The sequence below is a fragment of the Simochromis diagramma genome, unplaced genomic scaffold (genome assembly GCF_900408965.1).
Source record: "Simochromis diagramma unplaced genomic scaffold, fSimDia1.1 OVJJ01000802.1, whole genome shotgun sequence".
NCBI lineage: Eukaryota > Metazoa > Chordata > Actinopteri > Cichliformes > Cichlidae > Simochromis > Simochromis diagramma.
The window spans coordinates 2,264,611-2,287,217 of NW_024387492.1; the positions used below are offsets into that span (position 1 = coordinate 2,264,611).

General features: G+C 41.8%; 1 protein-coding gene across 2 annotated transcripts in view; it reads right to left on the minus strand.

The window, feature by feature from the left end:
* Window positions 1–1,010: 1,010 nt before the first annotated feature.
* The window catches only part of nrxn3b (neurexin 3b), a 331,545-nt gene continuing 309,948 nt past the window's right edge, over window positions 1,011–22,607 (minus strand). The window contains exons 25-29 of one of the 2 annotated variants that reach the window (XM_040017562.1): window positions 3,530–21,734; window positions 1,687–3,173; window positions 1,342–1,507; window positions 1,147–1,229; window positions 1,011–1,048 (exon numbers count right to left, since the gene is read on the minus strand). In XM_040017562.1, the coding sequence (XP_039873496.1) occupies window positions 20,752–21,734 (983 nt within the window). In that variant the 3' untranslated portion in view covers window positions 1,011–1,048; window positions 1,147–1,229; window positions 1,342–1,507; window positions 1,687–3,173; window positions 3,530–20,751. The remainder of the gene's footprint in view (window positions 1,049–1,146; window positions 1,230–1,341; window positions 1,508–1,686; window positions 3,174–3,529; window positions 21,735–22,607) is intronic. The other variant, XM_040017563.1, reaches the window with a different exon arrangement.

The following is a 22,607-nucleotide window of genomic DNA, read 5'->3' on the forward strand; positions in this document are numbered from 1 at the left end:
TGAGACGTATGTAACGAGTGAGCATCTGTCCTGCTGTTGGTGTACCACACAGGAACTGATATGACTGTGTATGAGTGCCCTTAAAGGACTCTGTCCAACATTACATCCCAAGTAAACAGAGGAACTATGAGATAAAAACACAGGCAGTATGTGATGCCCGGTCCAGCTGTACAGAGAACATGCTAGTGTATGATTGCAAACTTGCTTGCCTGCAGTCAGGGCACGCGAGCCGTGCTTAATACAGTAGGTCTCCAAAAGACAATAATCAGCCTTGAAAGCTTGTTTAATTCATATGCCCTTGGCCTACAACTGCTGAAAACAAAGCTGTACATGGTGTGACCAGCAAAAAGCAAAAAACCTGAGCTTCCTCCTGCATTTTTTGGCATTAAAGTGGGGGTTCACTAAGGCCCATGCCTAGGTGTAATACAATGTCAAAACACATAAAGATTTCAGGTAATCAGTTGTAATACAGTTTGATAAAACATTGAAACATGGAGACGGATGATAATTTATAATTGATGCTTTATAAATAGTCAAAGCAGACGCTTTACCCCAGAGGACAAAAGGAGTATGGCAACCGGGAGGACATCACAAGGTTTAATTATTGAAAATAATGGGAACATGATGACTTACATCAGTTTTCTTTTTCTTCAGTGGCAGTTCTGTCACTAACGGTGACACGCACACACCTTTTCGTTTAATGCGTTTGTCTTTCCATTTCTCCATTTCCACGCGAAAAGACTGTTGATTACACATACATACTCTTAATGCTTACTTATTTTATCATCTCTTAATTCTATAGTCACTTTTTCTTAGTTTCTTGTTCTAGTTGTATAAAACACAATTTTCATTATTGGGAAGTTATTCATACCTTTTGTCTTGATTTTTTCACGTCTGCATATTCAAGCAGGAGGGCATCGTGCATTTTTTGATAAATTTCCACAAAGTCATCAAGACGTGTCAGTCTCCTTCTCTGGATACGGATGTTTTTCAAATCCCACTGGCTTTTCTCCATGACTCCTTGGGTTCTGTTGTCTTGTGTAAAATTCTTAAATGCAATAGTACATTGCTTAAGTCAGTATCTATGTAATGTAAATTTATGTACAATTTATGTTTCTTTTTCACGTATTCTTCTCGCTATGATACCTGGTTCTTGGATTGCTGAATGTCACCATAGAGTTTACTGAGCTGCTGGTAAGCAGGACCAGTACCATGACGTCCAAGATCCCCTAAGGAGAATACAAGTAATTCAAAAACATAATTAAAATAGATAATTCAACATTTAGCACATTTACATTAATGAATAACTGACAATTTAAGATAAATAATAAAAAAACGTACCGAGCATCATTGATGACCACAAAGTTGCATGTGGTAGAAGGTGATTTACCAGACCGGCAATAAATTTGGGTGCATGACAGCTGTTTCTTTCGCCCTCACAGTCCAGTGTTGCATTGTCAACAATTGCCTGGAAATGGGTCTTCAAGGGGGCATTCTGAACGTCAGTCTGTAAAACAGATATATATCTGTATTCAGCAAGTTACCAAAGAAAAATTAATTATATAAAATGTTATTGTGGTTTAAAATATATATTTTTAAAATAATGTGAATTCATTAATTCATTTGGGACAGACACAAGTAAAAAAGTTATTAATATGGTTACTTAAAAAATAAATCTTAGCTAACCTTGTAATCTTCAGCAATCACAGTCTTTTCATCCAAATCCAGGGTCCCTGTTTTTGCATAAGGATTTTCAAGTTGTTGTAGTGTTTTGTTACGTTCCTTCCACTACAAAACACTATTGCTGCACTATGGACAACATCATCCATGTCTTTTAAGTTATCCCAGCATGCAAGGAGCCCAAACACATGCATTCCAAGCCTGTGGTTCTCTGGAATGCTGGGAAAATGAACGAATGAAATCACTGTTAGTAGGACCTTTACATTACAAATCTTGTATTCTTTTTTAATTATTGATATAAATGTACTCACTGTTTTTTACAAAGGTCCTTGGCATTTTTCACGACATGGCTCAAACATCGATGAAGAATGGGAATGTTGAATTGCTGTGCTGAATGCTGGCCAGTGAGTATGACAGTACTTCTGCAGCAGATCCTCTAGACTTGTTCTGCAGAATGTCATGGAAATGGATCGGAGGAGTACCAGGGATCCATCACACATGAACATGACAGGCCTGTTGTAGGCCCGATTACCAAATGCTCTTACCAGATCAGTCTGAAAGGCCTGGAAGAAGTATGTCACAGAGGTTGTAGTGTGGTCACATGTGACATATGTAGCAACTGGAAGAGGAGAAGCACCTTTGGATGGGTTTCTGACAACCACCTCATACACATAGTAAGGTGGCGTTCCAGCACTTTCTTTTCTTATTATACTTCCAGTGGCATCAAAGTACACAATGTCTTCTTTGCATCTTTGATGAAAAACTGACAAGGTTTTCTTAGACCACAGCATTATGCCCTTTGGATGCATCAGAATCTTCTGCAGTACGTCCTTTTCAGTCTCCTGATACTGTTGAATTATCTTTCGTAAGCTAATCGACTCGTTGGGATCTGCTCTGCTGGCTTTTCTTTCAGACCATGCGATGTTTTTCAACACTTCTTTTGTTGGAGCATCATCCCTGTTGCCAGATTGGATCACCTTTTGTGGCACTTTCTGTAAAGACTCCAAGTACAGGCTCCTTGGTAATTTGTTTTTGAGGAGTTCTCCAGCACTTTGACGTGATTGTGCACGCACAGGCCGCCTTTTCAGCTCTTTGTTATTATGGCAGACCTCACCTCCTTTGAAAACGACTTCTGCTTTCAGTGTCTCTTCGTCATAAACCACCACAGCCACAGTGACAGGGCAGTCCTGAAATCTGCAGTACCCCATACACCTGAAAACTGGTGCCTTTGATCTTGAAGAGAGTTTTTTCACACTGTGTCTCCGAAATCCAAAACTGCAGTACGGATTAAGGGTTCTGACTCCACTGGGAATTATAATTGTCCACTGCAGTCCTTTAAATAGTCTTCCTAACTGATGTTGCCGTAACTCCTTCCTTTCATTCTCATTTATGAAAAAGAAAGTTTTCTGCTGTGGCAAACCAGATGTGAAAAACTTTTCCTCAGAACTGCTGCTGTCTGTGTTGACTTTAGCTGATTCATCTGATTCATTCCTCTGCAACATTCAGATATACATTTTAAAAAAATATATAAACACTTTCAATGTTTGTCACTACAGTGTCTCTATGAAAATCCAACAGCATCATTATGTTACAATTTCACTAACGAACCCATAGGACAAGTTTCACAATCTCTCAGTAAATTTGTCTTAGTAAGTGAATATGACTAAGAAATGTTTATTTTACCTCGAAAGATCATCACAAAAAGATTTTAACTTTAAATTTAAACTTTGGATTGCAGTTCAAAATAATTGAAATTTTTAATATAATAATTACATGATAGTGTTTAACAAACATATAGACTCTGTGTTTTCTTTCTCTGTTGTGTATTAAAAACAGTGAAAGTTATTACCTTAGCATTTGCATTTGAAGACGAAGATTTAGAGTCACTCTCGAGGGATTGTGTGTCTGGGGTATGGATGCCGCTCTCTGCAGTGCATCCTGGGAAGAGAAAGCGATTTCGTTTCTTTACAAATTAATGTTTTTCCAAAGCATCACAATGTAATACTGAATAAAATACAAATAATTACCTCGTTTCTTGAAGGTAAAGGTACATTTCCTACAGATTGTGGAGACTTTGGCGCAACAACGTCTTCCTCATTCTAACGAATCACAAATTAATTAAAACATAACAATTAGACTGAAATTTCTGTATGTCTTTGTTAACACACAGCCGCCCGGTTCTCGTCCCCAACATTTTTCTTTTGTTAAGCTTACTGTTATCAGGGCATGGTAAATGAACAGTAAACCTTGCCTGATGACTAATCTTCCCGTTTCCCTATCATTGATTTATTTGGGTTGTCATGGAAGAAGTGTTAAACAATGCCTGTTATTAGAACATAAGCATTGACATGCAGTAATTTTATTTGAATTAGTTAAATATGAGTGGGCAACTCTGACCATGACAAGACTGCATTTACTTTAAGAAATTAATAAAAAAAATTTGACATATTGTTGTCATTATTTTTACTCTTCAATTTGATGTGTTTTTTCTTTAAGATAGTATCAGAAGCTGCTCCTCCACCATGAAAACAAACAACTGCATGTATTCTTTTACTACATCCATGATTCTCCTCTGTGGTCTTCCTCATTCATCCTGTTTGGAGCTTAATGTTCAACATCCTTTATCTATTAAAATTACAGAAGTAGAAGAAAGTAATCATCAGAGCAGGAATCATGATAAATGATAAATAGATTACCAGTACATAAAGACATAACACTTGCATAATTTCTCTGATAACCCTGCATTGGATGGGTTTATTAACGGTGGGCTGAAACTGTACTACAGTCTGCTGATGAGCAACTTGTTTGAGTGTTGAATTAAATGTCCTCCACAATCTGTATATGAATTGTCATTAAAACCATAGAGATTCTTACTTATAAAGGAAAGAAAAGTGTGACAATGCCCATCAACATATAATGTATATTTTGTGAAACATTACAAAGATACATGTAATTCTGGGTTCACCTGAATTACAGATTAGACTGGTGGACAAACAGAGATGTTGTGTACAACTGGTGACAGCATCAGTGACAACAAATTAATCAGCAAGGCTGGAAGCAGAATTAGGAGGCGTCAGAGTCAGCGAGGGTCAGAGATCGATGAACGGATTGCCCACCTTCATGGATAATGCATCACCCTCAAAAGGATTCAAAATTTGGGCCACGAAGAACAGTTCAGGAAACCTATTTTATTGTTTCGTCTGTGAAACTGTATAAATGAAATGTAAATTATGTTAAAGGCAAACACATTTGTAAGCCACGAGAAACAAACATGCTTTGCATCATGCCTTTAAACATCTGTACAGACTCGATACAATATTTATTAAATGAATTTGCTAACATGTCTTACATAGAGAGAGTATTTCTTTTACTGATGAAATTTCAATGATATGTATTTTCTATGACTAAATAATGCTCTAACACATGGCAATAACAGCAGATGTGGCAATTTTGTAATTTGTTGTATAAATTTGATATTATTTTAGGCAGTATATTTTCTTAGCCTTTGTCATACTCTGTTAACACAGCAATCTCAGAAACCGTACAGTAATTTTTGCTGTGGATCACAGGGTGAAGAGTGGGGGTCACCCAGAGTCAGAATCCAGTGAAACATCTGCGTCACCTCTTACAGTTTTCCTGTAATCTGAGCTCAAAGATGAGGACATTAAAAGTACAGTAGAGTAAATTGGGTAAATTTCATTGTTAATTTTCTCTGAATCATACAGTAATTTGGGCTGTGGATCACAGGGGGAGGAGTGGAGATACACTAAAACTGGGAGTGGATTGTGAAGTAAAACAGTGTCAGGACAGAAAAGACTGCGTTTCTAAGCCGGGCTTCACCGATACCGTAATATACGTAAGAGTAGTGCAACCACATTTTAGGTGCGGCTAGCTTGACTGTGACTTCGTAAGTGAGGGCTCACTTGACCGCAGTTCTCAGGGCCACCGTATTATTATCTGATATGACCCCAAACTTTACCTGAGTGCATTGGGATGCTGAACGTGACTGAAAACCAGCCTCTATGACTCGACCTCTGATTGCATTCAGTTTATAGTCGTTGTATTATTTCATTCACTCATTTATCCTATTTGATTGTTTTTCTTTTTCCCCGTTTCATCTTTTTGGTCGTAATAAAGCAGCAGCCGAGCGCTTTGAGCCGCATTAACTTGAGCATGACTGATGCTACACAAATAAAGCTCTGCTGATTGATGAAACCCTCAGCCCACTCTGATTGTACAGCAGTGTCACGGGGCCGATGCCTCTTTCACCTCCTAATGAAGTGCAGACAGCAGGTGTTGTTTTGAAGCCTGCTTCCCCACCAGCTTGTGCAGATTTCAGTGTTTCACTCTGGCCTGTCAAGCTACGCAAGTCAGGGAATTCATGTTAGTTAGCAGCAGCTGATGACTGCGCCGCTGCTCTCTTTATGCATGGGTACGCCCATCTCATTATCATTTCATCATTAGCAAAATTGGAAATGTTTGCATGGGAGAAATGAGGATTAGACAAATTATCAAATGTGTGTGTGCCAACATCAAATAATAGACAAATGAAGGAGGTGAGGATTAAAGAGTGTGGAAGATGAATAGAGCCGACTGTTTTAACCAGCTACGTTTGAATGAGGTTAAAGGGGTCTCACTAAGCTTTTACGTTTCTTTACAAAGTCGATTTGAAACATTTCATTGTTATCTAGTGTTATATTACAGAATGAAGGATGAAAGTTGCCCTGCCTGTCTTTGCATGTTGGTTTTAGGGCTTGTCTGGTGCTGCCAGGCTCGGCAAAGACTCCAATCCAATGTGAAGTAGTGCACAGATTTAGAACTTTGAACTGTATTTTCGTAAGTTTTACATCTTATCACCCCATTGCCATCCATACTGCAAAAAGGTAAAAGAATTAATGAAAACTTTATATTCTAAACCTATAATTAAGGACAGTCTACCAGATCGGGTTCAGGCCACTTCACATCAAAGTCGGCTGTATGTGGCCCACAGTGTAAAATGAGCATCTCTCTACTATGTATGACACCGCTTGGTAGGGAGTTCAGAATTTCTGGTGGTACTTTAAAAATGTGCAAACAGACACATACAGCAGCTCTGTGTTCAGCAGCTGTCTGACTCAAACCCTGTTTTAAAAGCTCCTGCTGGTGTCTTTTGTGCAGCAGCCTGTAATATTTAAGAGAAGAAAAATAATTGACAGCTAAGTGCTTCTTTTTTTCCCCTCTACATAAAAAAGTGTGTTTTGTCTTTTTGTACACACTGCACTTCTAATACCACCTTACCCAAACGTCACAGTGAAAGTGGAGGGGAAAGGAGAGATTTCGTTAGACTTAATAACACAGAAGTGGAGGAAACAAAGTGTTTCAAACAGTGCGGGCAATTATGTGTCCAGTCTGCCAAAATGTTTTATGAAGCAGCATGTGGAGGAGAACCTGCAGCAAAAACAGACTGTGGAGCTTTACTAAGCCTCCGCTCAATCCCTGCTTCCCCTCTTAAGTTCTGAACACATTTGAAAAGTCAAGGTCCAGAGAAACTATTGACCGACTCTGTGAGCACGTACTCGGCTGCAGATCGAATGCATATGTGTGCACGTGAGTCTCAAACATTTCTTTTTTTTACTGCTCTGTATTGATATGCTGCAGTCGGTTCAATTATAGGATTTAGCGCTAAACGCGCACGCTGATCTCTCAAGTAGTCCTGAAAGTCTAACAAATACCCGGAGACGGTCGGATTGAAAACCCTGCATAGTTTGTGTAAGTCCAATTTCACCTGTCAGATGAGAGCACAACGAGAATCAGCTGTATTATTTGTTCTCCGTAAGGGCTGGAACCTGTGCTCGGCCTTAAATTTGAAGATGATGAGCAATCTCAAGAGTTTTGCTTATCCAGCCGCTCATTCATCACTGGATTGATATTTTCGCATTTGTCTAAATAAATCACATTTGGCAGGCTCGACTCGCTCACTCACTTATGTGTACATGCACAAACCCGAGGACGAGCTGCCTTCCTGATGTGCTTTGCGCTGCAGCTACGTCCCGAGGAAAGTGTCTACTTATCTGAGCTGTATTAGGCTGCAGAACACATGCAAACTCATAGATCAGGCCTGCTGCTCCCAGCAGACTAAGTTTCCCCACATTTGCATTCTGTCCCATCATTAGTCCAGCTTTGCTCCAGTTTGTCACGTTGGGGTGGTAATGAATAAATTCAGAGCGCTCCTCTGGTTTGTGTTTTCCAGCAAATGCACTCTCTAAATGTAAAAAAAAAAAAAGAGTCTATAATCTGCATTTGCACATGTATGAGAAACTGAACGCACATCTGTCTGCACTTGTCAAAGAGATTGCAGCAGTGTGACAGTGAGAGTTATTTAACATCTGCCAGCAGTATTCAGATCAGGTCACGAGGACCTGCTCTTTGATTCTCATACATACATGATGCATGTTCAGAGCTGACAATGGCGCACAAACACTAATGACATCTCTGCTCACATGAATGTGATGCAATTGCATGAGAATGTTGCTAACCCTCCTCTTTGCTGCAGCCTCAGTGTCCTGCAGCTCAACTCTTCACCTTTGCCCCCTCAGTGCTCCCTCCGGTCTGTGGCTAATTAGGAGGCAGACACCCCCCACTCCTCCACCCCCATGTGCTGACATCAGCTCTGACCCTCCAATCTGTTCCTACATATGCCGAAGGAAAGCATGCACATACAAATGATCACCAATGTTATAGAGCTGAGTGAAAGGGTGAATCAAACCCATGACAATCCTACTAAAAAAACATAGGTTTTGTTTTATTTTGTTAATTTCTCTCTTTATATGTTTTACCTCAGTTGCATCATGGTTGCAGAAGACGATTCTGGTCTGTAAAAGCAAAAATGTTCACGGTAGTATGACAACAGGGCGATAAATGAAAAATCTTGGCAAATAAAAATCTTTTAAATGTAAAAAATGTAAAGACAAAATAAATGCATGAAAGGAAACATTTTCTAGTATGTGACATGCACTGGTTCACCGGTGACTGCCAAGAGTCACGCCTGGGTTATTTTATCTCCAAGAAAAACTTTCCTCATGCCTGATCGTGGCAGACGACTGCCCCTCCCCGAGGCTGCTTCTCCTGCAGTTCTCTTCCTGTGGAAATAAGGTTCTCACTCCCCACTTTCACCAAGTGCTTCATCATAAGGCATCATCTGATGGTTGGGGTTCTCTCTCTGTTTTATGGTGTTGTGGAGTTGTCACAGAGTCTGACAATGAAGAAAGAGCAAGCTTATCACTTAAACAGGATGTCTGCAATCCAACACCAACAGGAAAACAATGTTCACTCCGATGCCCAATGAGCAACAGCGGTAAGAAAGAACTTCCTTTTAACAGGAAGAATCCTCCGGCAGAACGAAGCTCAGGGAGGGGGAGGGGCAGCTAAGAGCGGTTAAGGGAGAAGAGAACCAAGACGGGACAAAAGACACACCGTCGGAGGAAGTGCAGAGAAGAAGAATAACTAATGATTAAATGCAGAGTCAAACTGGAATAAAAAGAACTGAGTGAAGAAGAACTCAGTGCATCATGGGAAGTCTGCAGCAGCTTAGGCCTATTGCAGCAGCTCTAAGGGGGGATTCAGGGTCACATGATCCAGCCCTAACTATAAGCTTTATCAGAAAGAAAGTTTGAAGCCTAATCTTAAAAGTAGAGAGGGTGTCTGTCGCCCAAAGCCAAACTGAGCTGTCTGAAAGCTGAAGGCTCCGCCCTCCATTCTGTCTCCATTGTTAGATGTTTGTTTTGTCACAGCTGCTAATCTTTTGTCTCCAAGTTTTCCCTCCATCCCCACTGCAGCAGATGGATGTCCCTCCCTGAATCTGCTTCTGCTGGATGTCACTTCCTGTTCAAAAAGAGTTCTTCCTCCCCACTGTTGCCAAGTGCCTACTTCTAGAGGTTTTTGGTGGATGGTTGAACTTCACCAACATCGTACCGTCTTTACATTATAGTATGAACTTCTTACCTTTCTTACCTCTACGGGACATTCAGATCACTGGGCGACCTCTGCATCACTCCAGCTCGTCAAACGTTTGTATGGCTCAAGGCAGGACAGCAGGATGTCCAGTGTTAAAACCAGAGCAGACTTTGGACCTAATTAAGTTGCACAGACATGTGATCATGAGCGGGAAGTGACACACGCACGCAACACAAACTTGCACCTTTTCTCTGAACTACAGATTCCTAAAGTTAAGGCTCATTGAATATTACCCCACTAAAACGACCATTAGTAAACACAGCAAACCCTTACTATTGCTTCTGCCTCTCAGAGCCAATCAAGAAGCAATGGGGTGTTTGCCCCTTCTGCTTACTGCTGTTATAGTGCTAGCATAAGCCTCTGCAGCCGTCACCAAGGCTGATTCCCATTAGAACAAACCTATTTGGCTTGCATTACAAACCCATTCAATCAGGCAGCCATGCTCTGCTTTTTCGTTTAAGCCCGGAGGCTGAGAGTGTATCCAGCCGCTGTCGTTCAATAAGTGAATGGGTTATTGCAGCTGAGTCTCCGTATCAACCTCATTTTCTCCTGGGCTTAGGGGAGAAAAAAAATCATGTTTTTGTGCAATTGTTGTGCAACAATTTGTATTTATAACCCATTTTAAAATAAGATGAAGTGCTGTACACTGTGTTTGCTCACTGAATATTCAACAGTCACGGATGAGTGCAGTGATTTCCATGTTTAATGGCAGACAGGTGGAGGAGCAGCTATTCAGGCTGCCAGCGGTGATGTCACAATGACCTCTCCTGGCACGGTGAGCAGGAGCCTCATGGCGTCCTTTATGCAACAATCAAGTGTCATCATTTGTGAGGACCTGTGTTAAATCATATGGAGCAGCCCTGCATAGGCTCACAGCAACTGGTGGGGAAATGCTAAGACCTAGCTGTGAATTAACTTGAGTGATGTAGCTGTAATAGCCATAGCTTCAGTGTCATTATCACTCCCTGCATCACACGAGTGTGTGTGTAGCCTGCAGAGGGGAGATAAGGGTACTGGCTCCCAGGCCCCTCTGCAGAGCATGAACTTCTCTTTAGATTTCACCTGTGCACATTTCTAATTAGTTTATTATACTTTAATTTCATACAGCACTGATTTTGAAACAGTGTTTCGGTGAAATACACAAAACAAATGATGAAACCTGCTCTGTGCAGCTGCCGCGATATGAGTGACCAACTGGAACAGGCAGGAATAGAATTTGGCTACCTTAGACAGATTGGAACAGCTGTGGGGAAATGATGTTTAAAGAAAAGCTGGCACGGTGGAGAATGGGGAGATTAATGCTTAATTAACACTTAAATTTGTGGATGGGTGGACATCTATGTCAAATAATGGGGATGTGTGAGGAAAGCTACACTTCCTATGATATCTGCCGTTTGGTGCTTGTATTTAAATGGTAAGTTGGCTCCCTGTAATCTTGAATAGGAGCAGGTCTGCTTCATTGGTAAAGTTAGGAAATGGTCAGTGGGTTTAAAATACAGTTTTTTATAACATTAATCTGATGTTAACAGGATACGCTTCTTTATTTTTCCTTTTTTTGTAACTGGAGGTGACAGCACTTTAAGTTACTTAACTTACAATGTAAAGATTATAACAGCAGCTTTCATAAATAACCTATGCAGTAGGTTTCTGTGGGAGGAGCGATGTGCAGTAAGAGAGCCATTACTTCCTGGCTGCGGTTCAGCCTGGAGGTTTGTCTTTGCTCGCTGTAGGTAAATGCTAAACAGATTAAATAACTTTTTACGGTTGTTTCCAGACCAAAGAGTCTGGATGTAGTGTTTTTACATACAGCATGTCTAAATTGTGTTAAACAACACTAATGTCCTTTGGTTTTACTTAAACATGAGTCAGTTTTGCCTACAAAATGCTAGCTAGCATGCTGCTTACGTTTGCTGATGAGCCTCTTTATGACCATTCGATGTACACCCATAATGACACACACTGCTCTAAACCATAGCCAGATGTTAAACCACAACAATAACTAAGCAAAAGAAACAACTGGCTGCACTGGTTGACGCTGATTGCTTTCAGGTCGCTGCTGCTAGCTTAACAAATTGTGGGTGCTGTAAAATGTGTGACGGTTGCTGATGTCCCTAATTATTACAGAAAGTTATTGTAGTAAAAGTCAAAGGACACAATATTATCTTGTGGGACCACAGCTCCACAGGGCCCCAACCAATCAGGACCACATCTCAACTCAGAGAGAGAGAATTCTTCAGCTGTCTGTCAATTAAAAACAGGCTGACGTGAAACAAAAGTATCTGAATTTAGGAGTCAAATTCATGTCCCAGTTTTTGTTACAGTAGTGATAAAAATTACTTTTCTTTTTTTACATTTGGTGTTTCCAAATTAGTTCAAAGACCTCCCATACCCTCATCCATCCATTGCTGCCTGTTTTGCTGCAGTCACCTTCACAGTAGCTGAAAGGGTTTGAAGTTCACTTGCCTTTCTTCATCCCCAGATCCCACCCCGCCTCGCTTTCCATCTGGACTGAACAGGAAGGGCTGGGCCCGGGCCTGTGGGCTGCGCACAGAAACCCCAGGGAGCAGAGCTGACGCTGAGATACTTATTGCTTCATTGGGATTCTCGCTGGATCCAATCACACTGTCAAGCTTGGATACGAGGCCTGTCTCCCCAGGCAGCGGATACAGCGCGCGCACTAACTCACAGAGTTTTGAACATGACTCGCTGACACTTACAGATGGAGATGCAGACATACAGTATAAATGTGCACCCACGTACTCACACACCCTCCTCTGGCATCGCACACCTCTATCATCACAAGCCTGCTGATGTTCCTGACTGCAGAGCAACAGCGGAGCGCTGTTTTGGTGCACGGCTCCTCTCTCCTGTATCTTTTGCAGCCAAGATTAATCCGAGGAAACTAGCCTGCTTGAATTTTGTTCCACCTCAGTAGTAATCAATTCAATGTTATGGTAATATTTCTCCAGTGTCAGTAAATTAAAACAGAGTAGATGTATTTCACTAAAATGCTCAAAGAGATCGATCAGACAAAAGAAGTTTAAATCTTAATGCTAGGTTGTAGTCTGTAAAAACATTTAACTCCCTTGTCTGGTAATTTTCACTAGAGCCGTTTCTCTGCTTCTGTGTACTCTCAATCCTGATTTCAAGTCTTCAAACCTTCACAAAAAATATTTTTATGTTTGTGCAAACAGTGACTCCTGTATGCACACGGAAACTACTCATGGAGTTCCACAGGGCTCTATGCCAGGTCTGATTTATTTATTTATTTATTTGAGGGTTTTTTGCCTTCAGTGAATACGACTGGAAACACAGACACGTCAGACTTGAACGTAAGCCGTGGCATCCCAGCCAAATGCTATAAGGGTGCCTGCTCAACCAGTGAGCTAAAATACCACTGTTTCTAATGTAATCCTGGTCTTAGGCCTCAGTACATTTTAATTGCTTTGCAGGTGACATATACCACATAAATTTCTCTGTGGAAGCAGGTGAAACAAATCACATGGTGTCTTAAAGACATTTAGGCCTGGAAGACCGAAAATTGTTTACATCTAAATTCTGATAAAACTGAAGTTGTTGTATTTGGCTCTAAACTCCCGTCAGTGCAACTGTAAAGAATTTCTGACCAAAATATATTAATATAAACCTTTTAGGGACTTCACTCTGTCTGCTGCACAATATTGCAAAAGTGATGCTGAAAAACTAGTCAATGCATTTGCTTGAATCAAATCTATCTAATAGACTCCAGTTTGTTTAAATAAATGGACACTATCCTTCACACACTGACGTTAATTATGGAGTTCCACAGGGCTCAGTGCTAGGACCAGTTCTGTTTACATTATACGTGCTTCACTTAGACAGTGTCATTAGAAGGCATAGCATACATGTTCACTGCTATGTAGATGACACCCAATTTTATCAATGCATGAAGCCAGATAACACCCATCTATTAGTTAAACTGCAGGGAACAGCAGGTGTTTATGTCTTAACGACATAAAAAACTAACTGAAACGACATCAGTTGATTCAAAATGCTGCAGTAAAAATACTGACAGGGACCAGAAAGAGATAACATATTTCTTCTATATTAGCTTCTCTTCACTGGTTTCCTGTTAAATCCAGAATTGAATTTAAAATCCTGCTGCTCACATAAAAGGTCTTGAATAATCAGGCCCATCTTATCTCATCTTAATGACCTTGTCATACCAGATCACCAGATTAGAGGCGGCAGTCTGGTTCTCAGACTGCTGGCTTACTTGCGGCTCCAAGAGTATTTTGTGTTATAGCATATAGATCAGGTGACACTGAATCCTACCAAGGGTACGCTGCAATAGGTCCAGGCTGCTGTGGGATCCCATGATGCCTGGAGTGTTTCTTCTTCACTTACTTTTTTTGCTCACGATGTGTTTATACACCTCTCTGCGTTTAATTATTAGTTACTATCTGCCTCTCCAACAGTATGTCTCTGTCCGCTCTTCTTCTCCTCATCTTAGCAGTTGCGGCAGATGGCCCCGCCCCCTCCCTGAACCTGGATCTGCTGGAGGTTTCTTCCTGTTAAAAGGGAGTTTTTCCTTCCCACAGTCACAGTGTTTGCTCAGAGGGGGTCATACAATTGTTTTCTTTGTATTATTGTAGGGTCTTTACCTTACTGTAGGAATAAAACTGAATTGAAAGTTAGGCTGGACTGTCCTAATGCCATCCATTATCAGGATGTCCTAGTTCCTCCATGGGGGAGCTCACCGGAGCCCGCTTCCACCAAAGGTTTCCTCTCGTCAAACTGAGTTTTTTGCCAATAATGCGACCTTACAGCTTAAAGTGTCTGGAAATTATTTGTGATTTTAGTCTATAAAAATAAATGGCACCAAATAAAAAAGTATATATACTCATGCCATTATGATTATGTATGCATGGAAACAAATACCTTCACGTGTTAAAACTCCTGAGGTCCTGGAGGCGGTCCCTAGATGGCACTGTGTCCACTGGTCGAGAAAGCAGCAGCCCCCCTGTTTATCATGCAGCGGTGACAGCCTGTAAAAGCTTTTGTCGATGGAAGTGAAGATTTAGAGCCCCGATTAGCACATTCATATCTTGGCAGTTAATTAGGGCTGAGGAGCTAACTGAAAGCTTTGGCTGCACAGCGATGGAGCAGAAGAATAGGAGGTGGTGTGCCCCTCACAACGAGACAGTGAATTAAGTATATATATATATACACACACATATATGTACACCTGACTATTCTGCTAATGTATCACAGCGTGCACCCACTGAGACATATGAATATGAATGCTTAACCCACACAAGCACAACCGCTAAGCCATTTTTCTGCAAACTTTGATATGGCTTAAGCATACCTAATGGATATGCACACCTACACCCACAGAGACACGCTCGTCTTTTTGTTGTGTGTGTGTGGGTGAGTGTGTGTCAACGTGCGTGTGCGCCCTTCATAAGTTAAGGTCAGCAGGCTCATATTTTACCTGTCAGGACTGATCACCGTCGCCTTCACAGCTGCTTTGCTTCGTTCCCGGGGAGGATACAGCATCTCTCCTGAATGTTTACCGAGATCCTGCATCTCTACAATCTATACAGGGGATCTATAAAATGCCACAGCTGCAGACGTTCCCAGTGCGCAAAGGTGTTTTACAGCATCCTGCTCCAGTGTGGGAAGCAGCAAAACACATTCCACCTGTAATCAGCAAAAGGGCTGATGTGCTGCCCTTATAAAGCTGCTGTTTATGTGAAAGGGAAAAAACATGCCATAAAGCTTTTAAGTGGAATTAACCACTTCATTAGTTGAAGTAAAATTTCATGACAGGTCAACTGTCGGCCTTTAAATGCACCAACGGGAGCTGTGCTGCTCCCTCGCTGTCGTTCCACGGGCCCTATACGGCGCGAAAGCAAAGCTAATGCAGTCAAATGCACGCAGCAACCCATTTGGAAAAGCCATTAGCAAATGTAAATTGTTTTTCTGTCAATTAAGATATGAATTATCCAGCCGACATCAGAGGGATTGATGTAATCTACTTCTACTAATTTGACTAAAAGGAAAAGTAGTTGCTACACATAAAATCCAATCAATAAACTTTGTCAGCCAACAACTGTGTAAGCAAATGGCTTGTGAATATCAAATGGATATGTTTCCTCCACTGGCACCCTGCTGGTGTAAACCTGAAAGTGACTAATGGTTGTGAAAATAACAATACCTCACTGTTTTCAGTAAGTGTGCCAGTGGGCATTACACCACCTAAATGTTTTAAACCCGGTTTCTTTTTTCTACACGCTGCTTGTTGGGGGGAGGGGGGTATTCATTTGGATCACGATAACTGCAAATATTTACTTATTCTTTATTTGGGAAAATATTTGACTAAAATAAGAGCGCTTTTTCTTTACCCTCTGTATTTCCTGCTGTGATTTATGCTGTAATTACCTTCCCCGGTGTTTGTTTTGCTTCTCATTTCTCTCGATGTTATTGCTAAGTGTCATGTTAAGTGGCTCACAGTGCTGGCCTTTTATTTTAATCTCTGGCCTCTGCAGTGTGGAGAGAAAAAATGACTTTTTATCAGCACGTCATAAAAATATGCAGAAGACAGTTATATTTTGGATTAAGGGGATTTTCTGCTTGTTGACTGCCATGAAACCAGCCTCCTTTCTTTACAAACAAGCTTGCAATTAGACTGAGATTCACATTCCAGTGTAATGTTGTAAATGAGGCTAAGAGGCTGTGACAGACGCTCCTGAACATAAATCAGCTCTGACAGCTGAGAGATAAAGGTAGAGAAGTTCTGCCCCTGGTGCACGGTGCTCTGCAGCCTCCGGCTCAATAAAAAAGAAGACAAGATAAATATTTAGTGATTTAAAAAAAAAAAGAGCTTATAAAGGAGCGAATGGTGAACGGCGATATAAAGATTATAAAGATCAGATTTCTCTCTTAGAAAAACCTAAACAATTATCACAGATAAAGACATTTAATTGCTGCTAATATCCTGTTGAATCAAGTACAAAACAGAGCTAAATCACAGCCTGGAGTGAGCCTGAACTACACAAACCAACGAGAACCAGCTAAGTGTGGAACTGCATGAAACTCACGTTCTTTGCAGTGGCCAGCAGGTGGCGACTCAACTGCTTGCAAATAGAAATCTCATTGCACAGAAGTCTACGAGAAAATGAACCTATGTCTTATTAATATGACCTCAGTAAATACTTGTCTGATGAGCTTATGGTCTCAGTATCTACTTTTAAATCCTATTTATCATAGTACAAAGTCCATTTAGTAAATTATGGTACCTTTAGAGTCAGACAGGACAGTGCGGTTTGTTTTACAAGTCACAAAAAGTGTGCAGCGCTCTTGGTGTCCTGGTTAAAATGTTACTTGTGATGTAACAGGAGGATAACAAGCCTTGAAACACTGTAGCATTTCCATCTGCTGCAGGGTCTGTGGGCCTCCAGCTAAAGTGTAAGATAGAGCTGACATCAACCATGGGAGAAGACACTGGTGAAACAGCTGACTTATATTTTAAGGCAACCAACCAGCGACCTGGTCTTTACGACTAGGCCTATAATAATGAAAACAAAATATATTGGGGTGGCTATCGATTTGTTTGGAGGGCATGCTCTTATAAACTGGATATGTCCCTTTCTTAGATATGTTACACGAGGGGTCAGCTGGCGGCAGCAGAGTTAAAGATGCAAAGATGTTCGTAAAATCTCTTCCTGGTGGACAAGATTAGAAATGAGTGCTTTGAGGGACAGTTTGGAGAAAGTTAGAGAGGCAACCACCAGGATCCCTGAGCCTGGTTCTACCAGAGGTTCCTTCCTGTAAAAAGGGAGTTTTTCCTTCCCACTGTCGCCAAGTGCTCAGAGGGGGTCATGTTCATTGGGGTTTTCTGTATTTGTCGCGTCACACTGAGGCAACCGTTGCTATGATTTGGCGCTATATAAATAAAACTAACCACTAAGTTGCTACCGCTCTCTGCTATTTGGTGCAGAATAGATGGTGTCACCCCCCCAGTGTCAGGTTACATTTCACTGTGTGTTATACTTGTATAACTATGCATGTGACAAATAAAGAACCTTGAACCTTTGTCGTTTGACAGTTTTTAGCAAAGATCAGCTGCTTGCAATGTTTTAAATACGAGAGCAGTGAGAATGCAAAACACCAGCGTGCACCATAAAGCTGAGGCGAACTGAGCCGAATGGGGTTTGTTATACGAGTGGCGCCCTTCTCACGGTGATTTTGCCGCTCGCCTTTTGGCAGCAGGATGAAGTGAGGAGTGAATGTTGCTGCTTGTTAAAATGAATGCAGTTTGCTTACACATTAACTTTTTATTGTGTTGACTTATGCAGAGCAAATTTCCTCAGATTTTTGGCGGAGGACTGAAAAGAAGAATCCTTCTGCCTCTGAATATATAAATAATAATAATAATAATAATAATAAAAAAGGCACTCCTCCTTCAGCTGAACGAAACCCCTGCTGGCCTCCTTGTTCCCATAGCCTGGGAGGATGAATGAGTTAATATGTAGTCATTGTGTGAGCTGGATATACTCACACACGGCACTCTGATATCCTACATCAATGGGCTATTGCAAGTTAATGACCAGCTCTGTGAAGGCCCATTTGCACGAAATATGGACAGTGTAAAAACGAGCTGGGAAAGCAGGTGCTGCCGCCATTGAGTAGCTCATAACCCGGCCATATGGTCGTGAAGAATCTCATTTGGCTGCGCGCTCTCACAAAGACTCAACTCTAAAACCCAAAGCCATTCCTCCAGTGTTGTGAAGACTCTGGACCCTCTAATAATCATTCTCTCCCCTCATCCCTTTTTCTCTTGTTGCTTCAATGAGCAGTGTATGAATTTGCATAATCATCTATAGGTAAATGATAACGTTGAGCTGCTCCGCTCCGGACTTCATTTGAATAGAAATGGTGCCACTTTTTGGTATAAAAGGAAATCAGCGAAGTGATAACAAATGGATGAGAAACTGCGCTTCGGCGAATGGCCTCAGATAGAATCTATCTCCATCCTCTTTCAGCGTCGTCTCCCGTCTTTCTTAGCACAACAGGGACGAAGCGAGTGACAGCATCCTGCAGTCTAACCACCCAAAATAAGTTTGGGAACAACTTTTTCCTTTTTTATTTCTGGGAATTGTTTGGAGTCAAAAAGGAGAAGCAGAAGACGATAATTAAACTGGCTGAAAAAGCCAAGTACCAACACAAAAAATCAAAGTGAACATACACACCGACTGATTTGCATGAAAACAGAAGAGGACAAATAATTTCAGCAATAAATAAATGACATTAAAAAAGAAAAACCCGACATATTGTCGGAAGATAATGTCGTATAAATGAGACATGAAATTAGCTATACAACGACAGAAAAAAATCGAATGCAAAAAAAGTGACGAGCTGATCAGACAAGACGATACAGTAAAAAAAAAAGACAGAAAAAAGGAACAAAATAAAAAACATCTGTAAGCCAGTAAGGTTCTAGCAATAGATCTCCAAATCCATCATAATCTGTCTTTATTCTCGTTTCATTTTTTTTGAATTTCCAATAAAAAAATAAATAAATGACATGATGAAAGCAACTTCAGAATAAGGAGGAGTCCCTAAGACAAGATCTGAGGGAGGCGTCTTCTATCCGACTGACGGCTTCCGGTGGTCAAATATTCATGCGACTGAAGACAAACACCATCCAGGGAGACCAGACTTGTCGTCTAACAGCATTTGTTCCCTGCCTAAACAAATGTTCCTGTGCACATCACTTTCTCATCTCCAGGCAAAAGAATAAAAATGCTTCGTTTTTTTTGCTGTTTTCCTTTTTCCAGTCATGTTGCTACAGCAGAAAAATCAAATCAAACGGTCCATCTATACAAGAAGAGGATAAAAAATAACTCAACAGGAACTGGAATCTTCTGTACAACATTTGACCTGCAAAGCACGACGGCTAGATGTAGTAAAATATGTAAACATGTTTTTGACACAGTCGTCTGAACAGATAGAATCACACCGGAGTAAATCTTCAGCCTGTGTTTGTTTTTCTTCGTTAAGATTGTGACAATTACATCTTCATCAGACACATTTTATGGTAATGCATTTTTGCCACGGCGTCATATCGGTAAAAGGAAACAGAGGAACGACCGAAACAATAAAAAGAAATCAAATGAAAAGGGAAAAGAAGAAAAATGCTATCAGACGTTTGAAACTCTGAGAATTAACATTGTACAGTTTGCCTGGTGGATCCACTCTTGCACGCTTGAATGCCGTCTAGAATTTGGATGCCCTGCATAGCAGTCCAATCCTTAACTGAGACGTGAGGGCGGGGGGAGAAAAATATTGAAATACATTACTGTATTACATCCTGCTGAGCTCTGCCTAGTCGACCCTGACTGGCCATCATCCTTAGAAAAACAAACTAAAGAAAACAAAAAAGTGAAATTCAATATATAAATAAATAAACTACTGATTGATTGAATAAATAAAAAATAATAAAAGAAAAACAAGAAACACGTATACGTTACCTCACATCGCATCCATGAAAGCTACATTTAATGAAACCGCTTTGTAACGCAAAATCAGGGTTTGACTTCCAACTTTCCCCAACAATCATTGTTTCTTGAGGTCCCTCACTTACACAAGATGCCAGCACCACGTCACATACACCTCACATGCATGCTCAGAATGGCCGAAATGACAGTGATCGTATTTTACAGGGTTACAATGGACAAGGTCGTCAGAACTCCAAGGATCACACACCTCTTAGACAGTCACTTGGGGTCGTGTGGGTGTTAAAGTGATGTTATTCACACTGCCGGATGTCTCCAGCAGGGACTCCTTAAAAGTGTCCACGCTGAGTCCCGGTGCAGCTGTTACTGCATTGTCTCTCTGTAATGCTTACAATAGTAAGTGTGCTTCCATAAGCCAAAGTTCTTTTTTGTAAATGTTTCTGCGACTCAGTAAGTCTCGAGTTCTAAAGAGATTTGATTCTTTTTAAATCACAGTTGCCAATATGGTACTGTCAAAGTGTTCTTAACTTTGTTCCAAACAGTTTGTAGCTTTATGGGTCGGGAAATGACTGGATTTCTATACATAATATTCCTTGTCCTTGTCTTTCGGTCTCTTGCTACTGGCGCTGCCTTTGGCGCTGCCGCTGGGTGCTTTATCCTTCACCACAGCGCCGTTGGTTTGCGCCGAGTTGCTGATGTAGTTGCGTGTTTCGTCCACCTGGTAGGAACCCTCCTCCCTGTTCCTGTACTTGTACATGGCGTAGAGGAGAATGAGGATGCAGAGGGCGGCGGCTGAGACAATGCCCACCACCATGCCCGTGGTACTGCTGGATTCCCGGACCACCTCCGAGGCCCCCGGGGGCACCCGCTGCACGCCGGGCACCGTGGGCAGGGCGGCAGGCACCGTGCGCAGCATGGGCGAGGTGATGAAGGGGCCTCGTGGCTTGGTGCCGTCCAGATCGAAGGACGTGGGCAGTGACACCAGGACCATGTCCGGCTGCGGGGGTTTTACCTCGCGGTTGTTCATTTTCCCGGCAGGCAGCTTGGGTGGCGTGTCCGAGGGGACCGCCGCCGGCGGCGTGCCCCGGAGGTCGGGCAGAGGCGAGGTGGGTGCAGTCCTACCTGCCTCAGAGGCTTTGCTAGGCCTCAAGTCCTTGGCCTCCCACTTGGGCGCGAGGGCTTTGTAGCTGCCTTCATAGGCCGATGTGGTCAAGATCTTATCTGTTACCAGGGAGAAGGTGGTGTAAAAATCTTCATCGTCAGTCGGGGGCAGGCTAGAGTCGAAAGCTTCGCCAGAGCCAAACCCCGAAATCACCATGCCATCATCATCATCATCATCACCATCATCACCACCATCACCATCATCACAATCATCGCTGCCTCGGTCCGACAAGCAAGGTACCCCCGCCTCAGTGGCCATGGCCAAGGATTCTTTGGTGGTCTCAATAATGGTGAGGACAGGGCGGAGGGTTGGGGGGAGGGGGATGAAGGGAGAACGGGTGGATACAGAAGGGATGTCTATGGGGTCCTCGACTAGCACGGGGATAACTAGCTCCCCTCCTGGAAAGTGAAACAGAAACAAGCGCCAGTCAGACGGCAGAAAGCGTTCCATCGGCAAAGCAAGAAGCAGTCAAGCACCAAAAAGAATCGGAAAACGAAAAGTAGAAAAAGCAAAGCTCAACGTAGGGAATCAAAAGTACTGAAGAGAAAGAAAGAAAGAATCAAACAGAAAACACTGTACCAGTGCAAAAACAATGAAACTCAGAACCAAACGAGACCCAAATGAAAGAAAACAACAGCCATAAATAAGTATACATTGCATCAAAAGGCTTTGAGGGATGCACAAGGGTGAGCCACGTTAAACTGACGCCTCAAATTAATTCCTATATAAGCTGCTGCTGCATAGGAAAGCGGGAATTACTTGTGATGCTGTGGAGTTTGTGGCCCTCGTATTAGTTCTACCTCGTAATTCTGCATATATCTGCACATAAATGACTAGCCCGGGCTTTTAAGAGGCATGTTTCATTTATCTTCAAGTGTAAATCCTTTTTAGCCTAAAACTATGAGCACCGAGAGATGTGCTCTGTGGATAAAAAAGAAGCAGAGGGTATTAGCATTGGTTTTGCAATTCAAGTGCAAGCCAGTGGGCCTGAAAGCAAGTTAACTAAGTCTGAAATGAGAAGCTATTTGTAAGGTGTTTCTTATACCGTAGCTGCTCGGAGCGACGCTTTTTAACCCTGCTGACCTACACGGGCTGGAAAATACTAACAAGCTTCACAAAGCATCACAATGATGAAAAATGAGAGGTTGTGTCTTTGGGCTGGATGGTCTCCAAAGTCCCAAAACGATATCTCGCACCTCTTAGGAAGCTGATAGGCAAGTTTAGGTCTGGCTGACTGATCTACTCGCTGCAGTCACAGCTGAAATGCTGCT